Source organism: Thermobia domestica, chromosome 2 (assembly GCF_964235325.1).
Source record: "Thermobia domestica chromosome 2, izTheDome1.hap1.1, whole genome shotgun sequence".
Taxonomy (NCBI): Eukaryota; Metazoa; Arthropoda; class Insecta; order Zygentoma; family Lepismatidae; genus Thermobia; species Thermobia domestica.
In genome coordinates, this window is record NC_137455.1 from 204,924,172 (window position 1) to 204,944,971 (window position 20,800).

The 20,800-nt window shown below is 38.9% G+C and overlaps 2 protein-coding genes across 8 annotated transcripts in view; one reads left to right on the forward strand and one right to left on the reverse strand.

Annotated features, from left to right (window-relative positions):
* Nucleotides 1-20,800, reverse strand: part of LOC145678367 (uncharacterized) — a 625,560-nt gene that overhangs the window by 189,922 nt on the left and 414,838 nt on the right. The gene's annotated exons all lie outside the window — the stretch shown is intronic.
* On the forward strand, nt 4,216-6,896 carry LOC145679305 (uncharacterized). The gene is made up of 2 exons (XM_081749891.1): nt 4,216-5,560; nt 6,859-6,896. Exons 1-2 carry the CDS (start codon nt 4,216-4,218, stop codon nt 6,894-6,896), a joined length of 1,383 nt encoding a protein of 460 aa, XP_081606017.1.

Below are 20,800 nucleotides of genomic sequence, written 5' to 3' on the forward strand. Positions count from 1 at the left end.
CAAAAGGCCCTGCGTCAAACGGGCCCAGGAGAAAAATAGGCCCGCTGCAAAAGGGCCCGAGTCAAACGGCCCCGGATTAAAAGGGCCCGAATCAAAACGCCCCTCATAAATAGAGCCCGGTTAAAACTAAATGCTTAAGTTAAGCCAGAAATTCGTGTAGTGAAAGGTGAAGTTAAATATATATATATAAATAGAAAGTCATATAGGTGAAAAACAAGTGTCAGTGATTATTAGTGTTAGTGACAGCAAAAGCATACATTGTAGTGTAGTGTTAATAATATATTTTTTGGTGCACAAGTGTTAGTGTGGAAACACAGGTGGAAACCATTAGTGCAGTGAAAGAAATAAGTGAATATCGAAGAAATATATTTAAAAATATGTATATATATGTGTATATATATATATACATATATGTATATAAAACATATGGGTGAAAATACCTAAACACACAGGAAAAACCTGCAAGAAACAAGAAGAAGCCTAAGGTAAAAAGAAGAAGTAGCCAAAAGGTAAAAACATAAAAACATAAATACGCAGAGAACACAGATACTAAACACACATACAGAAATACACAATAAACAAGCAATCTAGATTCAAACTCTTTTGTTAAATTTTTGTAGCTTTTTTTGTTTCGTTTCGTTTTTGTATATTTTCCCTCTTTTTTGGTCTCTTTTCCTCCCCTATCCTTTCCCTCCCAAATTTTCCTATTTTTTTCTTTCTCACGTATGGAAATAAAGAAAAAAAAACAAAACTACCATAGAAATCATTCGCAATGATGATAACTCGTCGGTTTTCGAATGCTCTAGGTAACCGACTAAGAGTAACGCGACTGAGCTAACGTAAAATAGAGCCCGGTTAAACGGGTTCCACGACAAAATGACCCAAATCAAAAGGCCCTGCGTCAAACGACCCTGGATGAAAACCCACGAAACGGTGTTTGTCCACCACAAAGTTCAATTGGTGTGGGCTGGGATCCAACCCGGGATCCCAAGCAGCAGAGGTCAACGCTCTACCACTGGGCCACCGCGGCAACTGAGTCAAACGGCCCCGCGTCAAAGAGCTTGGGTCAAATGTTCTCCGCAACAAAAGGGCGCGAGTGAAGTCCCGAATCAAAACGCCCCTCATCAAACGGGCCCTGGTCAAAAGTGGCCGCATCAAAATGCCCCTCATAAAAATAGCCCGGGTTAAAGGGTCCCTCGACAAAATGACCCAAGTCAAAAGGCCGTGCGTCAAACGGGCCCAGGTGAAAAACGGGCTCGCTTAAAAAGGGCCCGAGTCAAACGGCCCCGGGTTAAAAGGGCCCAAATCGAAAGGAGCCGAATCAAAACGCACCTCATAAAAAGAGCCCGGTCAAACGGGTCCTCGACAAAATGACCCCAATCAAAAGGACCTGCGTCAAACGGGCCTTTGTCAAAAATGGGCCCGCTATAAAAGGGCCTAAGTCAAACAGCCCCGCGTCTAGAGGGCACGGGTTAAAATATCTTCACAACAAAAGGGCCCCCGAGTCAAAAGTCCCGAATTGAAACGCCCATCATTAAAAGGGCCCCAGTCAAAAGATCTCCGCAACAAAAGGGCCCGAGAATAGTTTGTTGACGCAAAAATTTGTGATTTAGGTAGCGATAATAAACATAACAATTATAATGACTGTCTGCATTTTTGCATTACTTTACTACACTCAGAATTTTTGCGAAGACTGTTAAGGAATGACAACCAACGTCAGTAACAGAGGCGACTTTTGATGGAAGTTACAATTTTAAAAATTAACGTTTTTGAATGTAATTCACGAGAACTGCGCAAATGTATGGTGGAATTTCATTTACGGTGGAAAACATTAATGGTCTCAAAACAAAAACACAACCACTTTTTGTTCATTGCTATGCAAATTTTATTATTATTATTATTAGTAGTAGTAGTAGTAGTAGTAGTATTACTTTTTCTATTATCATCATTAATAATAATAATAATAATAATATACAAGGTCAATGGTAGCCCATGCTTTCAAACCAGTATATGCCACTGCTCGAAACTATTAACTCTATATTAACATCGGTCGTCTTTCGATCATTTTATGTTACTCCGTCCCATTCCCCAAGGTGTGCAAGGGTGCCTTCTTAATCCTTGCCCCAAGGCAAGAAAAGCAAACAATATTTTCGCAAACACAGCCAGGCTTAGAGAGGGAGTGACACACAACGCACACAGCTCGCTGTATAGCTGCAAGAGACCTATGGGTAATTAGTTGCCCTCTTGTTACAAGACGTTTAGTCAGTACCTATCAAGGTCAGTTCTAGTAGCAACAACTAGTCCCTTCTGTTTACTTTTCACGAATATTTTTCACCTTCATGCGTACAGGTCACGTATTGCGTAGATTAAATGACATGTGTCAAGTATATATTCTCAAAAAGATATGAGTACTCAAAAGGCAAAAACATGTAGCTATTTTTGTTTTCCCCCTTTCTATTAGCCAGTGGAAGTGTGTATGGTTTTCGCGGTGCCTTCAGGGCCGCCTTTCATCTTAGCCCAGGCCCAACTTAAAAATTTTATATGAAAATATGGGTCACGTGATAACTCGTTCGATAGGTCTTCATACACTAAACAGCGCTGTGACAAAAGATTGTTCATATGGACCACCGTTTTCAAATGGCCGCCAAGACATCTTGCCTGTATCAGATAAAACGGCCAGTACCAGTAATATGAAAACGTTTGAAGATAATGACGGATGGACAGAATAAAACTCCTATAGGAAATCACAGAGGGTATTTATCATTCCACGGCTCGAAAATGTTGCAACGGAGGAGATGATTAGAGTAAATGTGCCATAATGCAAAGGAGGAAATCTAATTCCTTGAAAACGGTCCAACGATAAGTGGGTGAAGGGGACGGGAAGGAACGGTAAAATTCCAAACGAGCACCTTAGTTTTTGCAAATTGCATCTAAACAACAAAATTCTCTGTTACGTGATTTTTATGAAATATATGTCTGTAATGGAAAATAGTAGGTAAAATTCTTGTTAAACGGTACCTTCCATTTTGATTGCAGGAAATAATTTGTGCAAAATGAATCAACTGAAATGCGAAAAAAAATTTGTCGAACAATGTAATTTTAGAACAATGTGTAGAAACGTTGGTTTTCTCAAAAGTCGTCTGCAGAATATTGGTTCATTACAGTACCCCAAGTGTTTCAGGAGCTCCTCCGTGGCTAAGCAGTTAGCGTACGCGCCTTTGGCGTGGGAGACCCGGGTTCCATTCGCGGCGGGAGCACAAGTAGTTCGGATTGCACGTTAATCAGTAGGTCCACGTCTCATATAGCCTCGCTGCTGATCGAGACATTAAACCCAAAATCAACTCAACCAAGTGTTTCAGACAAACCATACCTATTGCAAGTAAATGTGGGGCTTCTCATTTGAAATTTTACCATTCATTTCCGCTTAACCCCTTACGGAAGGAGATCGGAAAGATAATTTTCTAAGAATTAAAGTTCCTCTTTAGCATTATCACTTATGCTTTAATAATCTTTTTCTCCATAGGATCATGATCGAGGCGTGCAATGAATAATACCCTCTGTGATTTCCTATAGGAGTTCTATTCTGTTCATCCACTATTATTTTCAACCGATTTCATATTAGTGATACTGGACATTTATCTGATATGAGAACATATTTTGGCGGCCATTTTGAATACGGTGACCTATATGAAAAACCGTTTGCCACATCGTTTTTTAGTTTCTAAAGATCTACCGAAGGAAGTGTCACTCGCCCCATGTTTCCATTTAAAATTTTTAAGTTGGCCTCGGGCGCAGTTCAAGAGCGGCCCTGGGGGCACCCTGATATCATCATTCGATTTGCCCCATGGTATTTCTTATTTGAGTTTTTGTTCAGTTTACTTATGTTCAACCGTTCTTGAGATACTTCCGTGGAAAGATTAAAATACGCCACAATGTATATATATATATATATATATATATATATATATAGTAAAATCTGTCAACTTGGCCACCTGTCTATCTTGGAAGTTGGTCACATTGAAACGATGTTTACCCTATGATGATAATGATAAGGGAATTACTCCAAAAGGTCTACGGGTGAGAAAGAAAGGATTAGTGTGTGAATCAGTGAGGTTCAAGAAACTAATTAAGAAAATTGAAAAAGAAGTTATCTGGGACGTCATAAGGAAAAGAAGTAAGGAAGTGAAAACAAGTGAGGAAGTGTCTAACCAACTTATGGAACATATAAAGGACGGTGTTAGTATTTTTATGAGAGAAGCAGTGATAAGAGATCTAAGAGAATGGGAAAGGAGTTTTGAAGAAAAAGTTAATACCAGATTAGCCAACAAAGGAAGATTGTTAGGTTGGAGAGAAGAAAAGGACAATAGGAACAGAGTGGTAGTGATAGGTGACATAGCTTTATCGGAAGAAGAGGAGAAGTGCTTAAGTCTAGGACATAAATTTAAGGTTAAAGAGGAAGAAGTGGACAAGAAGGAATTGGTGTACACAGTAGAACAAGCCATTGTAGACATAAAAGATAAGGACGAGAGAGAGAGAATAAGGAAAAAAGCATTGTCGATTGTTAGACAGAATATGAACAAGAAGGAGAGTAACTTAAGGAAAGAAGAGAAGGAAGGACTGAAAAGATTAAGGAAAAGAAAGGATATCGTAGTGGAACAGGCGGACAAAGGAGGCGCGTTGGTAGTAATGGAGAAAGGATGGTACCAGGAAAAGCTAGAGGAGTTATGTGATCAGACATATGAGGAAGTCGGTAACAAGGACATGAAAGATGAAGTGTTGAAAAAGATAGTACAAGAAGGGAAAAAGGCGGGGATTAAAAAGATGATCAACGAAAAAGGAAGGATTCCTGTCATGAAAGGTTTTCCGAAAATACATAAGAAGGACGTGAAGCTAAGACCAGTACTGGACTGCAGAGGTAACTATTTTGAACCACTAGAGGAGAAATTAAGAGAGATAATGGACGAAATCAGACAAGGACAAAAGACATGCAGAGTGAAGAACACGGAAGAATTGAGGAAGAGGATAGATGAGATTAAGTGGAATCAGGAGAAGGTGTTAATGTTTAGTGTAGATGTTAAAGCCATGTTCACCAGTATAAGAAGGGATTATGTCATAAAGGCAATAGAAGAGGAGATGGAAGGGAAAGTTATAAGTCAGTGGAAAAAAGAGAAAGTTATAAGAGCGCTTAAGACTATGTGGGAAAATAGCTATTGCATAATTGGAGAAAGACTAGTGAAGATAAAAGAAGGTTTAAGCATTGGATCCAAGCTGAGTCCAGTTCTAGCGGAAATAGTAATGAACAAGTGGGAGAAAAAAGTGACAGAACAAGCAGGAGGAAAGTTACTGTTCTTTTGCAGGTATGTTGATGATTGTTTAGGCATATGGACAGGGAATAGAAATCAACTGGAGAAATATGTTGAAAGTATAGAAGACCAAGAGAAAGGCATAAGGTTAGAATTAGAAGTTGAAGAAAATAACTCTATCAATTTCATGGATATGAAGATAGAGAAGCAAGGTGAGAAAGTGACTACTAGTTGGTATCAGAAACCGTGTTGGGCAGGTATTTATTGCCACTGGAGAAGTGATGTAGACAAAGCAACTAAGAAGAATTTCATTAGGAACATGGAAAGGAAGATAGAAAACATCAACAGCGAGGAAGAGGGAAAGAAAAAAGATTTGGAAAAATTCTACAAACAATTGAACAATAATGGATATAGGATAGAGCAGTTTAGGAGAAAGAGAAAAGAAGATAATATGGATAGGAAAGAAGAGGAAGACAAGAAGTGGTACGGCATTCAGAGCATAGGCGAAAAGACTGAAGTGCTGAAGAAGTTATTAAGAAAAGGTGGTGTGAAGACTTATAGAAAAGGAGGAGAAACTTTGTTGAAGTGCATAAGGAAGAAAAGGAAAAGGAAGGAAAATCATATAGAGGAGCAGGAAGAAGGAGTGATATATGAAGTGAAGTGTAGTGAGTGTGACATGAAATACATAGGGGAGACGGGGAAAAGGCTTATGGACAGATTAAAACAACATAAGGATGATGTTAGACTGAAAAGGGATAATAATGCTATATACAAACATGTGAAGGAAACGGGACATAAAATAGACTGGGAGGGAGCTAGGGGTTTAGAGAGAGAGAAGAGGAAGATTATTAGAAAGTGGAAAGAGGCTAGAAGAATAAAGAGAGAACAAGAGGAGAACCTAATGAATTGGACAAGCGGTATGAATATACACGAGCAATGGGAGAAATTGTTGGATGTGATAGAAAAGGAACAAGAAAAGTGCATATAGGCTATTAATATTTATTTATTTAATTATTTAAATTTATATATTTATATATTTAGTTATATATATATTTTTTTTTTTCTTATTTAATATTTTCTATTTGTTATTTACTTTCTTTGTATGTCATCTCATTAAGGAACTGTTAGAAAAAGTGAAAGGGCTCATTATATTTTTCTGTTTGCGCGTAGTAACTTTATCCTCATTGGTTCCCTCCGACCAATGAGAGAGAAGAAGGGACGTGGCCTTTCACTTTCTCATGTATATAAGATCTGCTGTCACATGTCTTTTCTCAGTGTTTGTGTCTGATGAAGAGGACGTTAGGTCCTTGAAACTGTAACATTGTAAGTATAGTTTTTAATATATTTCATTCTGCTCTGGTCAGAACTGTGTTTTATTTGTTACTCTACTTATCCAGAGCCATGGAGTTTGTTCATTACCTTACAACACCTAACTTAATACCTAATACCAAATACCTTAACTAATTCCTTACAGTTTTGTGAATGAGCTTTATACCCTGTTCTTCATTTCGGCGAAAACATTAATGACTCTTTTTTTTTTTTTTTTTGAATTCAGGTTCCTACAAAGCTTCTATACCAAGTTCTTTATTGTAAGTGTCCGTAATTCAGAAAGTTTGTCATGCTGTTTGTTAAGTAAGTTACACTCTTTTCAAGGCATTCATTGAATGTTTACAAAATACTGGAGTTGATGGAATGCTCAATACCATATTTAGCAGCTTTGTTGTTTCCTGATATACGCTTTGAAATTCATTACTGAGAATATATTTCAAGTATTTAGGAAGAGAAATGTGTTTGTTCTATCGGAACATATGTTGATAAGTTCATTCTTAAGCTGATCTGAGCAAAAAGTATTAGGAAAGGTGGATATCAAGTCATTCAGTTTGCCGTATAGATTTTTGTATTTTGAAATCTTTCATCTGCACAATTATTGAGCGAAGAATCTAATATAAATAGAGTTTCTTTGTGTGTCTATCTAAATATCTTTGTGTCTGTGTGCGCCAGCGGACCAGATGAGTAGATCGAGTTACCAAAATTTGGCCACGGGTACCTTGATCCAGGCCCCAGACCAAGACAAAAAGATTTCTCGTTTTCAAAATTCGAACCGGGGGGGGGGGCATTTACCGGGACATGTAAAAGTACTGGTCACTCTCGCGAAAAATATAAAAGTGATAGAATTGCCAATACATCTAAACTTTTCGTTAGGGAGTCTTCTTTTTTTATTCTGATGTTGGAGACATGTAGGGACAATATATATATACTAATGTTCTTCAAGGATACAACAATTTAACATTTTATAGAGGGAGCTCGAAAAATGGTTTAAAATAAAAACAAATAAGAAGAAATAGCGGTCAGTTTCTGTCACTTACAAATCCAGCTTAAAATGAAGATAGGTAACGTAGTCAGTACAGCAATTGTCTTTTCGCAAGTACTACAGTGAAACCTCTACCAACGAACACTTCCCGTAACGGACATATTTTTTAATCCCCAAACACTGTAATGGGAAAAAAACATATTGATAAACCTCTCTAAAGCGGACACTCTCTAATACGGACACGGACAGTCTTTCCTGTCTCTCATAGGTATTATTTACCTCCGTATTACGGACACTTTCTCTAGAAACATGCTGGAAAGTGCAGTAAAAATACATTTTTAGTAATTCATACATGTGTCATCAAGGAAGCATTGTGACATTTTGCCTCTCAACTGGCTGCTCAGCAACCCAGACGAAGTCTCTGTTTAACAACACTCTCATGTCCTTTGCATACATTTACTCCCACCCAATCTGTTTTAGACAGAAAAGTGTTTGACAGTTACCCACAATTTGGGATGACATGTTTGGTACTGTTCCGCTAGAATCTGTAAGCAAGCAGAAGACAAGTTTGGTATTTTTGGCCCGCGGGTACACATATTGTCTGAAAAAAGACACTACTGAACTGCAATTAACTCACAAATTACACTTGCTACTACTTACTACATTTTCGGTATGTTTTAAAGAGCAAAGAACTATATCATCTTATTTCCATGTTCTGCCTCGAACATAGAGTATTGGGTGGCGGAGGATAATTCAGGCATTTTTGTAATATTCGTAAATACAAGATTCATGCAAAAGTATTTGTTTTCTAATTGTGTATTACCTTGCTTACTAATTTACGTCATAAAATATTGAAACCTCTCTAAGGCGGACACCTCTCTATAGCGGATAATTTTTGATTCCCCATGGCTGTCCGCTTTAGAGAGGTTTCACTGTACTACATAGCACGAGTCTTTGGACTTCGCACGTGGTTGTTTGTTTCTCCTACGCTTCTATAGGAATAATGTTCAAGGTTTCGCGAGATCCATTGCTTTCTGTCTTTCATGCGCAAGCATTAAAAAAAAGCTCAGAATAAATTATAGGAAATTTTAAGTTCAGAATCTAAATTGCAAAATTTTAAGTTAGTAATTTAGGCTTAATACATATAACATTCTAACGGGTAGAGGCTGTCTACCCTGTCTCCCCTCAGGCCTTGCCACTGCGTTAAACTCAAAATCAAAACTCAACACATACCTCTTTTTATTTAAAAATATTGTGTGGTATACAATATGCGGAATCCAAGATGGCTACTATGATGTATACTAAATCATTTAACACAGTTTGTACACCAATGCCAAATTGTAACATTTGCTTTTCATCTGTCTATACATCTCTTTGTTACTGCTCTATCATGATACATTTTTTCTATTAGATACATATGTCAAACATAGCACAGACTGTCTCAAACAAATGATGTGTAATAAATGAGTTCACATTCTCATTTGTGGGAATATTCAAGCCTAAGTTGAAGTGTAAAATTATAACCTTTTACATTTAAAACAATATTGTGTGATATGCAATATGGCGGAATTCAAGATGCCTTCCATGGTGACCACACTCCAAATCAATGCAGGTTTTGCAATAATACCATTTCTAACATTTATTTTTCCTCTGTCCGCGCATATCGTTATTATTGTTTTGTCCCAATACTTTTCACTAACCCTGTATGCAGATCCACATATGTATTCTCACAGTAAAATTAAACTAATCTTTCCCACAGAATATTTTTCATACTATACTTTGATCCAGGGGTAGAAATGAAATTTTAGAAATAAGGGGAAAATCAGCAATAGATAAAGTTTGATTGGGCTATGTCACGAGAATACAAACTCAGAAAGACAGGAGTCAGGGGTAGACTGGCCAGAGCCGTTAGGCCGCAATCGCGGCCTAGGCCCTCTCAAAAAAATGAAACAATAAAGAAAGAAAGAAAGAGAAAGAGAGAAAAGCTAAAACAGAAAAAACTAAATAATTCGGTAGATCACTGTTACTATGCTGCCAACACACACTCCTCTTCTATCCTTTCATCAATCAGTAAGTTGTCTTTTTCAATAAGGTCCTTTTGTTACTGGATTTGTGGCTAGATCCATCTTTCACTGTGGTCTTTTATTATCAGAAACTGTGATTTATTTGAACCTGGGGCCTTGGACCCTTCTTTCAATATATTGGACAGTTGGGACCTTGTTAAATTACATTAAGCAGTTGTGGCCCTGAGTCCTTTATTCATTATATTGGGCAGTTGGGGACGTTCTTTCATTTCATTGAGCAGTTGGGCTCCTAGGCACTTTCTTCATCATGTTGAGCTGTTGGGACCTGGAACTATTTTCAGTATGTTGGGCATCGTTGAAGACTGGGGTCTGGTTTGTAGCTGGGTCCATATTTAACCATAGGCTGATTGGTCCTTTATGGATGTTAATACATCTTGTAGGTCTATATTTGATAACTCAAAAATGGAAAAACGGCGTATTTTTTAAAAAATATTTTCTATCAAAAACGTTTACAAAATTGCAGGAGAAAACAGTGGAAGACGGCAAGAAAGCGGGCATTTTCAGCATAATGGTTGATTCTATTTAAGATCTTTCAGTGCTGAATCAGCTTACTATAGTAATTCTCTGCGTTATAAGCGGTCAAGTATTTGGGCGGCTGTTAGCAGTTGTAAAGAGTGACACTATAAGACAAGTAACTTAAAATGGAAACAAAAGAGAACTTTGTGCCAACAATGTTTTGATCTCTGATATTGTAAGTTGCTCTTTTGATGGAGCTGCTAACTTGAGTGGATGCTATAAAGAAGTTAAAGCATTACTGGAGAAGAATAATCCTGAAATCATTTACACCCAATGCATGGCTCATGCTCTTAATTTGGCTATGACAAATTTGACTGAGTAGATCCCTGAAGCTGCAAACTTATGTGGTGTGGTTGAAACCAGTACCGTGTTCTGTCTGAATACTACAAAAGAAAGAATGTTTGGAAGAAAATGATTGATGCAAGCCACGAGGAAGATGACCAACTACGAAAAGTTCAACAAGTTGCTGCAACACGATTGTGGAGCAAAACCAAGGCACTGAATGCGGTAGTCGACACTAACGAGTTTCGCTACGAAACATGAAGCCAAGACGAACACCGTAATGATGTGCTCTGTGTTTCAGGACTTGTTTACAGAAACGAAGCATGTTTCAAAATACCTACAGTCTCACGGATTGGACTATCGTACAACCTGGAGACTTTAGGACAACTTGCTGCAGTAGCTTCAGAAGAAAATAGAGGCAAAAGATGTCTGTTTAAGCTTTACGAAAATACAAAAATATTTTGTGTGAAAAAACAACAGCTTGTGCAATCTGGTGTAGAGATAGCAATGGAAAAAGACTTTCCGCCCAGACGCGGCAGTTGAACTGGGAAAGAACTTAAATATAAGTGAAAATGATTTATTCAGAATAAGAAACTTCAACGAAAATTCTGAATACAGCTGTTACATGTGTCAGTGATAGATTTCAGCAGCCAAATGATCTCCAAATGCTGGATCCCAAGCACTTTTCGGAAAGCGGGTAGAATGGTGTGTCTGCAGGAGCTTTGAGAGTTCTTGCGAAAAAACTAAATATAAAATAGGAGGAAATATACAAAGATCTCCAGCAGTTCTTTGTCGTATATTCTGTCACAAAACGTTCTGGTTTTTGATGATCCTGAAGAGAATGATGCCCCTGAATCCATAGATGATGATGATGATTATGCATCTGAGCATGCTATGGGAGATTGAACATTTTGGACGGGATTCACGGCAAGAGTGATAATGATGCTGCAAACAACTTGTGTAAAAAATTTTTGTCATGTGCAGGGAAAATTTTGTACCAATTTCTGTCAGTCTAGTTGTTTTAATAATTTATGCATTGCATACAAACATGCGTTGTCTCTACCATGCACACAAGTGACATATGAAAGGTGCTTCTCAACGTTAAAGTTAGAGAGTAAACAAATCTCAGAGCTAATTTGTGTGAAGACATTTTGGACACATTTTTACTAATGAAAATGGAAAGAGGTATGTTAAATTTATTGTCTGTGAATGAAGTTATTCAGGAACTCTGCCATTCATTATCTGAACCGAAAAGAATCTTAAGGTTTTAAAATTATTAGTTTTTTAGTTGTTCAGCAGTGTTTTTTCATTTTCAGTAAAACGTCGTGTTCATTCCAGAGTCAAAAGTTATTATTAGTTGTTTGTTACAATCTTCAGTAAGCTTATCTGTACTTTCCATAGTAAAAAGCTATTGGCTACTATTTGTTTAGTGTTTCAGCTACTATACAGAGTGTCTCAAAAGTCCCATGACATACGGTAACTCTCTTATTATCAGAGTTACCACAAAATGTAAGAGGGGAAACCGTCTCCAAATATAATGTTTTCAATCTAAAATGAAAGAATTTTTCAAATCGGACAAGCCGTTTGGGCTGTACGCTCTATATGCGCATAATGTTACATGAAAATGCAACGTTAGCATTTACCTGGACCCAGAACATAAATGAATGAAGTTACTGTCTATTAAAAACTTTATTTGAAGACGGTATCTCTTACATTTTGTTGTAACTCTGATAATAACAAAGTTATCCTAAGTCCAGAGGACTTTTTAGACAACAAGTTTTCTCTGTATATTTCTCTTTCGACAGTGCTTTGACTTAATTCAATATTCATTTATGCATTGATCTATTTTGAAATTTCACTGAAATTTGTCTGAAGCGCGGCTGTATAAGATAGACCAGGTTTGTTTCGGGGAGGCATGAGCCCCCGAGCTCATAGCTGGTTGCGCCACTGATTGTACGATATTTTAGAAATTGATAGTTTAGTCTGAGAGCCCTCCATGGTAACCGCGGCCTAGGCCCTAATACACCCAGTCCGCCTATGACGGGAGTGCAAGCAAACTTTCATGGAGAACGACTTAAGCGAAAGCGATTGTTGCAAACCAATCAATAAGCAAACAAAACTAATATCACCATTCAAATTTCCTTTATGTTACTAATAACCACAGATATATTTCCTTCTTTTGTACAATACGAAGCAAAAAACCTGCAACATGAAAGTTTGAGTTCCTTGTGAAACCACGCCTAACAACATAGGCAACCAACCTAACGTCTTTGTGGCACTCATCACGCCAGGATAACCTTCGGCTTCGTCCCCCTGCACACTTCGTTTGGAGCAAGAAATGCATAGACCACGTGACTACAAACCACAAATTTTTCACAAGATGGAGTAATAGATTGAGGCTCTTCTCATTTCTCTTCTCATTTTACATCTTCAGTTTTAAAGAGAGAGAAAGAGAAAAAGGCCAACGTGATAAAAACTAAATAAAGAGGAATATGCGAATTATAAAGGAAAAGAAAACATACGCATATATTGACAAATGACACATGCACTTCAAAGGAGACCACCACAAATTTTGTTATGAACCATATATAATAACTGTGAGAATCAGCAAACCACAAAAACATAATTACACACAGTAAGTGTTATATAACACATATTTATTTAAACAAATAAAAATGCTCGCAGAAAGCTCAAAATTTCTTTAAAATCTCAACCATAACTGAAAGAAGAGATTACTTCTGTATTGTTTTTCCTTCGTAGCATCCATCTACATGGAGAAATGAGAAAGAGAGAACATCTTAAGAGATTCGCACTATAGAACATCGGAAACTGCTAAATGGAAAAAATTGCAGCCTTTGAATGGGATTCGAACGCAGAACCGTAGCATTAGAAATCCCACACCCTACCGATGTAGCTAATCTGACACTAATTCCCTGTTCCTCCATCATTACCTATGAAAGATGGAATGGAGTCTGAAGAAAACTGCGTCTAACATGTCCATGACAAACCGCCTATAACCTATGTCTAATTGGTACTTTAAAAAAAACTAGCTATACACGTGCATAGAAAAGTAAAATCAAATGAGCAGTTAGTACACATCACTTTGTCTGTCTCACTCTATCTTTGACTACAGAAATCGAGGAAAAAGAAAAAATATAGAGGTGAGAACACAGGAAGAACAAGTAAAATTAAAAGTTGCAGGAAACTGAATATCAAGGAGAGAGAGAGAGAGAGAGAGACATAGAGACAGAGAAAAATAGAAGGAACGGAGCAAATGATTTAATATACATCCGAAAAGAAGGTTCACAACTGTGCTATACATTTAATGTATTGAATACTCTGTTTCTTCTAAATTGCTTGCTAGATGACAAATATTAGTTTGTAAGAAAGTAACAAATGCCCGCGTTGTCTTGTTTTCTTACTGTTTCAGTAATAGTGAAAAATGTGGTTTATGCAACATAATAAATTACTAATTTTCCCACAACAACCATGTAGTTGTTGTTGATGATTTTGAGTTTAACGTCCGTTCTGCAGCGAGACTATATGAGACGTGGACTTACTTATTAACGTGGAATCCTAACCATATGAGCTGCTGCCGGGAATCGAAGCAACCATGTAGTGTTGGTAAGAAATTTCTAAGCAAAAGAAAAAACTGATCAGCAAAATACATAAAACGACAGTCGTGCAAATCAGGCCCGTAGCCAGCCCAAAAACGTAGGGGGGGGGAGCGGCGAAGTTAGGGGGGCCCGATCCAATCATATGACAGTTCATCACCATATTATAGTTCTTTTGCAAGCCTACTGTAAAACTTTTAGGGGACCAGCAAAAATTTAGGGGGGGCGGCCCCCCTAGACCCCCCTGGATACGGGCCTGGTGCAAACTATTACTTAAAGAGAATTTATTGTAAAATCAATACATCCATGTGGCGGTATAAAGTCGTAAAGTGATTAGAAAACTTAATATTAAACAGTCGACCACATCGTTTTACTTATTTGAATTCAATGTCGTATAGGTTCGGTTTTAGCTCTAGATTTCAGCGTTCTCACTTCAATTCTTAACTTATTGGAAATATGCATTAATCGAAATTATAAAAGTATACGAAATTTAACTAGCTAAAAGAAGAGAATAACATAAAAATCCGGATTAGACTATTACAATAAACATGTGTATTTTGTTTAGGGTTTGCAAGTCATAGCTTATAGGAATTATAGAAGAAACGTTCGTTGTGAAAGCACAAGAAAAAAAAAAACAAACAAACAGAGAATAGACACAAACCTCAGGTGGGTATGAACACGAGAAGGCGGAGGTAGTAGACTACTCTACTAAACCGCTCGGCTATATCTTAATTCTCTAGTACGTTTTGATAAATCTTGTCTAGAGTATTTGCACTTTACTTGTTTCTGTTTTGTTGTTTTTTTCTGTTTTGCTAGCATTTCATCGCTAGCCACAAAGAACACGCTCCGATCAACCCTAACGTTATCAACAGATTCTAATAGTAAAAGTATTGCAGCGATACCCAGGAAAGTACGCGTACATATTCATATATTTGGTTGCAATTAAGTAGCCCTGAAAATGGCTGGGAAGGGTGTAGAAGGTATTATATTTAATATCGGGTATATTCGCCATTGACTTCCCTTACGGCTTCTAATCGCCGACCCATTGAATTAACAAGGCTAGCGATGAAACGTTGAGTGCAACAAAGTCCCCAAGCTTCTTCAACTTGCTCCCATAAAGTTTCAACTATTCACGGTGGATTGTCCGACCAACGTTTACGAAGTATTCTTACAACAGCAGCCCACATGTTTTCAATGGGATTCAAATCAGCTCCTCAAGGTACTCATTCGACTAGCTCGAGATCAGGTTTCCTCTGGATCCATGATTGAACCACAGCTGAATCATGCATGGAACTATGGTCCTGTTGTAGCTGGAGTATGTCGTCACCAACATGTGTTTTTATTTCAGAGAGCATAAAGTCGAGAAGATCAACATATTTTTTAGCATTAAGTCGGCCTGTAATTCGATTGATACCACCTCCACCTGCAGCCTTGCATATCCACCCCCAACAGTGAATCGTCACATAACCCATTCGCGTTGACCGGGCCATATATTGTGGATCAAACCGTCTTACAGATGGGCGATACACACGTGTCGCCCCAAAGTTTCCAGTGGAAAATATTTTCTCATCTGTAAAGACAACAGTGTCCCAGTGACGAGCAATAATTGGATCTGCAAACGCCAGTCTATCGAGTTTGTGATCTTCTGTCAATCTCTCCTTAACAGCAGCCTGGAAGGACCTTAAGCCTGCGGTCTGAAGTCGCTGTCAGACTCTATTTACATCACCTGGAAAGGCGGTAGACTGCTGCAGTTGTCGGGCACACATGAAAGGCTGTCGACAGCATTCACCAACTAATCGTTGGTCTTGTGTCGGTGAAGACACTCGTGGCCGGCCACTTCCAGATTTTCAAGTTAGACTTCCAGTTTCCTCATATTTTTTCCACCTCCTGAACGCTGCTGCACGATGCACGCGTAATGCACGATGCTTCAGGAACACTCAATCCTGCATGTTCAATAAGAGCAATAACACACTCACGTACAGAATGATCATATTGCGCCATTCTTACACACCAAAGAAAACGTGCTAGAACGTCTTTAATTATAGGATAATGCACAATATTGCTATACATGACGTCGTATTATGAAAGGCATGCGCAGAAGAAGTAGATGTGTCTGTAATCAACTGTTGTTACACGCAAAAATACTCACTCACTGTTAGTAACAAAATATTTTCAATTTTTTTAAAATCCAATACATTAGAATATAGTAGCAGTTACTATCTTTCAAGAACATAACTTCCATCGAGTGGTGAGCATAAACACAAACTCGTAACTATGCTACAGTTTACCTTCATCAAAACTCCCAAAGCACTTTACAGATTTAGTCTGATTTATTTGTGCAATTTAGATACATATAAGATTATAACTTGTCCGAGAAATTTGTTCAAACTCGTCTAAAATAGTTCTATTCTATTATTCGCGACTCGTATACATTATATGACAAACAACAAAACAGAAACAAGTAAAGTGCAAATACTCTAGACAATATTTATCAAAACGTACTAGAGAATTAAGATATAGCCGAGCGGTTTAGTAGAGTAGTCTACTACCTCCGCCTTCTCGTGTTCATACCCACCTGAGGTTTGTGTCTATTCTCTGTTTGTTTGTTATTTTTTTTCTTGTGCTTTCACAACGAACGTTTCTTCTATAATTCCTATAAGCTATGACTTGCAAACCCTAAACAAAATACACATGTTTATTGTAATAGTCTAATCCGGATTTTTATGTTATTCTCTTCTTTTAGCTAGTTAAATTTCGTATACTTTTATAATTTCGATTAATGCATATTTCCAATAAGTTAAGAATTGAAGTGAGAACGCTGAAATCTAGAGCTAAAACCGAACCTATACGACATTGAATTCAAATAAGTAAAACGATGTGGTCGACTGTTTAATATTAAGTTTTCTAATCACTTTACGACTTTATACCGCCACATGGATGTATTGATTTTACAATAAATTCTCTTTAAGTAATAGTTTGCACCAGGCCCGTATCCAGGGGGTCTAGGGGGGCCGCCCCCCCCTAAATTTTTGCTGGTCCCCTAAAAGTTTTACAGTAGGCTTGCAAAAGAACTATAATATGGTGATGAACTATCATATGATTGGATCGGGCCCCCCTAACTTCGCCGCTCCCCCCCCTAGGTTTTTGGGCTGGCTACGGGCCTGATTTGCACGACTGACGTTTTATGTATTTTGCTGATCAGTTTTTTCTTTTGCTTAGAAATTTCTTACCAACACTACATGGTTGCTTCGATTCCCGGCAGCAGCTCATATGGTTAGGATTCCACGTTAATAAGTAGGTCCACGTCTCATATAGTCTCGCTGCAGAACGGACGTTAAACACAAAATCATCAACAACAACTGCATGGTTGTTGTGGGAAAATTAGTAATTTATTATGTTGCATAAACCACATTTTTCACTATTACTGAAACAGTAAGAAAACAAGACAACGCGGGCATTTGTTACGTTTTTACAAACTAATATTTGTCATCTAGCAAGCAATTTAGAAGAAACAGAGTATTCAATACATTAAATGTATAGCACAGTTGTGAACCTTCTTTTCGGATGTATATTAAATCATTTGCTCCGTTCCTTCTATTTTTCTCTGTCTCTATGTCTCTCTCTCTCTCTCTCCTTGATATTCAGTTTCCTGCAACTTTTAGTTTTACTTGTTCTTCCTGTGTTCTCACCTCTATATTTTTTCTTTTTCCTCGATTTCTGTAGTCAGAGATAGAGTGAGACAGACAAAGTGATGTGTACTAACTGCTCATTTGATTTTACTTTTCTATGCACATGTATAGCTAGTTTTTCTAAAGTACCAATTAGACATAGGTTATAGGCGGTTTGTCATGGACATGTTAGACGCAGTTTTCTTCAGACTCCATTCCATCTTTCATAGGTAATGATGGAGGAACAGGGTATTAGTGTCAGATTAGCTACATCGGTAGGGTGTGGGATTTCTAATGCTATGGTTCTGCGTTCGAATCCCATCCAATGATCCAAAGACTGTAATTTTTTTCCATTTAGCAGTTTTCGATGTTCTATAGTGCGAATCTCTTAAGATGTTCTCTCTTTCTCATTTCTCCATGTAGATGGATGCTACGAAGGAAAAACAATACAGAAGTAATCTCTTCTTTCAGTTATGGTTGAGATTTTAAAGAAATTTTGAGCTTTCTGCGAGCATTTTTATTTGTTTAAATAAATATGTGTTATATAACACTTACTGTGTGTAATTATGTATTTGTGGTTTGCTGATTCTCACAGTTATTATATATGGTTCATAACAAAATTTGTGGTGGTCTCCTTTGAAGTGCATGTGTCATTTGTCAATATATGCGTATGTTTTCTTTTCCTTTATATTTCGCTTATTCCTCTTTATTTAGTTTTTATCACGTTGGCCTTTTTCTCTTTCTCTCTCTTTAAAACTGAGGATGTAAAATGAGAAGAGAAATGAGAAGAGCCTCAATCTATTACTCCATCTTGCGAAAAATTTGTGGTTTGTAGTCACGTGGTCTATGCATTTCTTGCTCCAAACGAAGTGTGCAGGGGGACGAAGCCGAAGGTTATCCTGGCGTGATGAGTGCCACAAAGACGTTAGGTTGGTTGCCTATGTTGTTAGGCGTAGTTTCACAATGAACTTAAACTTTCATGTTGCAGGTTTTTTGCTTCGTATTGTACAAACACTTCAATTTACTAAGAGAACACAAACCGCTTGTGCATGCTTGATCTCAAATCTTGCTTTGATCTAAAGCTTTCTACCCGTGAAACAGTATTTACCGGGCCCTTTTGAAGCGGCACCTTCCTGACTTGTGTCACTTTGATGCGAGGAACTTTTGACTCGGGCTCGGCTGACGCCTGGCCGTTTTAACCCGTGCCCTTTTGTAGCAATGCCCCTTTGACTAGGGCCCGTTTGACGTAGTTCCCTGTTAACTCGGGCCATTTTGTCGCAGAACCCTTTTGACCCAGACTCTTTTGACGCAGCGCCCTTATGACTCGAGCCCTTTTTTCTCGACCTTTTACCTGGGCCCTTTCGATCAGGGTTTGTTTTGACTCAGACATTTTGTAGCGGGACCACTTTTGACGCGGGTCCGTTTGACGCAGAGCCCTTTTGACTCGGGCCCTTTTGTCGTGGGACTATTTTGACCGAGGGCCTTTTGATGAGGGGCGTTTTGATTCTCCCCCTTTTGACTCGGGCCCTTTTGTTGCGTAGATTTTTGGCCCAGACCCTTCTGACACCGGGCCGTTTGAACTAGGCTTTTTGTAGTGGAGTCCCATTTCACCTGGGCCAGTTTTACGCTGAGCCTTTGCGATTCGAGATCTTTTGTCGTGGGATTCTCTTGACCCGGGCTCTTTTGATGAGGGGCGTTTTGATTCGGGCCTTTTGACTAAGGTCCTTTAGTTGCGAGGACATTTCATCGGCCCATTTGACGCGGGACCGTTTTGACTCGGGTCCTTTTGTAGTGGAGCCCCTTTTGACCCGAACTCGTTTGAGGCAGGTCACTTTTGACTCGGGCTCTTTTGATGTAAGACCCTTTTGACCAGGCATTTTTGATGAGGGTCGTTTACATTCGAGCCCTTTTGACTCCTGCCCTTCTGTTGCTGAGATGCTTCACCCGAGCCCTTTTGACTCCTACCCTTTTGTTGCTGAGGCTTTGACTCGAGCCCTTTTGTCGCGGGTCCCTTTTGACTCGTGGCCTTTTTAGCGGGCCACTTTTGACTTGTGCTCTTTTGTTGCGGAGACCTTTTGACCCGGACCCTTTTGACGTGGGGCAGTTTTGACTTGGGTCTTTTGTAGTGGGGCAATTTAGACCAGGGCCCGTTTGACGCAAGGCCTATTTGTATCGGACACTTTTGACCCAGGTCCTTTTGATAAAAGGTGATATGACTCGGACCCCTTTTTGCGGAGACCTTTTGAACCTGGCCCTTTTGATGCGGGGCCGTTTGACTGAGCCCTTTTGTAGCGATGCCCATTTTTGATCCGGGCATGTTTGACACAGGACATCTTGACTCGGGTCCTTTTGTTGTGGGAACCTTTTGGCCAGAGACCTTTTTACAAGGGGTGTTTCGATTCGGGCCCATTTGACTCAGGTATTTTTGTTGCGGAGACCTTTTCACCCGGGCACTTTTGACGCGGGGCCGTTTTGACTCTGGCCCTTTTGTAGCTTGGCCCCCTTTACCCGGGCTTGTTTGAGGCAGTTCCCTTTTTACTAGGACTCTTTTGTCTTGGGACCCTTTTGACCCAGCCCTTTAGATATAGGTCGTTTTGATTCGACCCCTTTTGACTCGGGCCCTTTTGTTGCGGAGACCTTTTAACTCGGTCCCTTTTGATGTATGGCTCACTCGGATCCTTTTGTAGCGGGCCCCTTTTTGACACGGGCCCTTTTTATGAGGGACGTTTTGATTCGGGTCCTTTTGACTCAGGCCATTTTGTTGCGGAAACCTCTTCACCCGGGCATTTTTTACGCGGGGCCTTTCTGGTCTGGCCCTTTTGTGGCGGGTCCCTTTTGTCGCGGGCCGTTTAGACTCGGGCCTTTCTGTGTTTGCCCTTTTGTATGCCTTTCTGACATGGAACCCTATATATAAGGCAGCAGCTGAAATACCTGGGACAGGGGGCCTGGTGGAATATGAGTAAATCAATGATCGATCGATCCAGGACGCAGTAAAATTAATTACACCACTGTTCATATATAT

Bases quoted from the DNA above. Each gene is read 5' to 3' on its own strand.
- LOC145679305 (XM_081749891.1), top strand. From the start codon at position 4,216: ATGGAACATATAAAGGACGGTGTTAGTATTTTTATGAGAGAAGCAGTG. The intron at 5,561-6,858 runs GTATTTATTGCC...TTTTGAATTCAG, and splicing joins TCAGAAACCGTGTTGGGCAG to GTTCCTACAAAGCTTCTATA.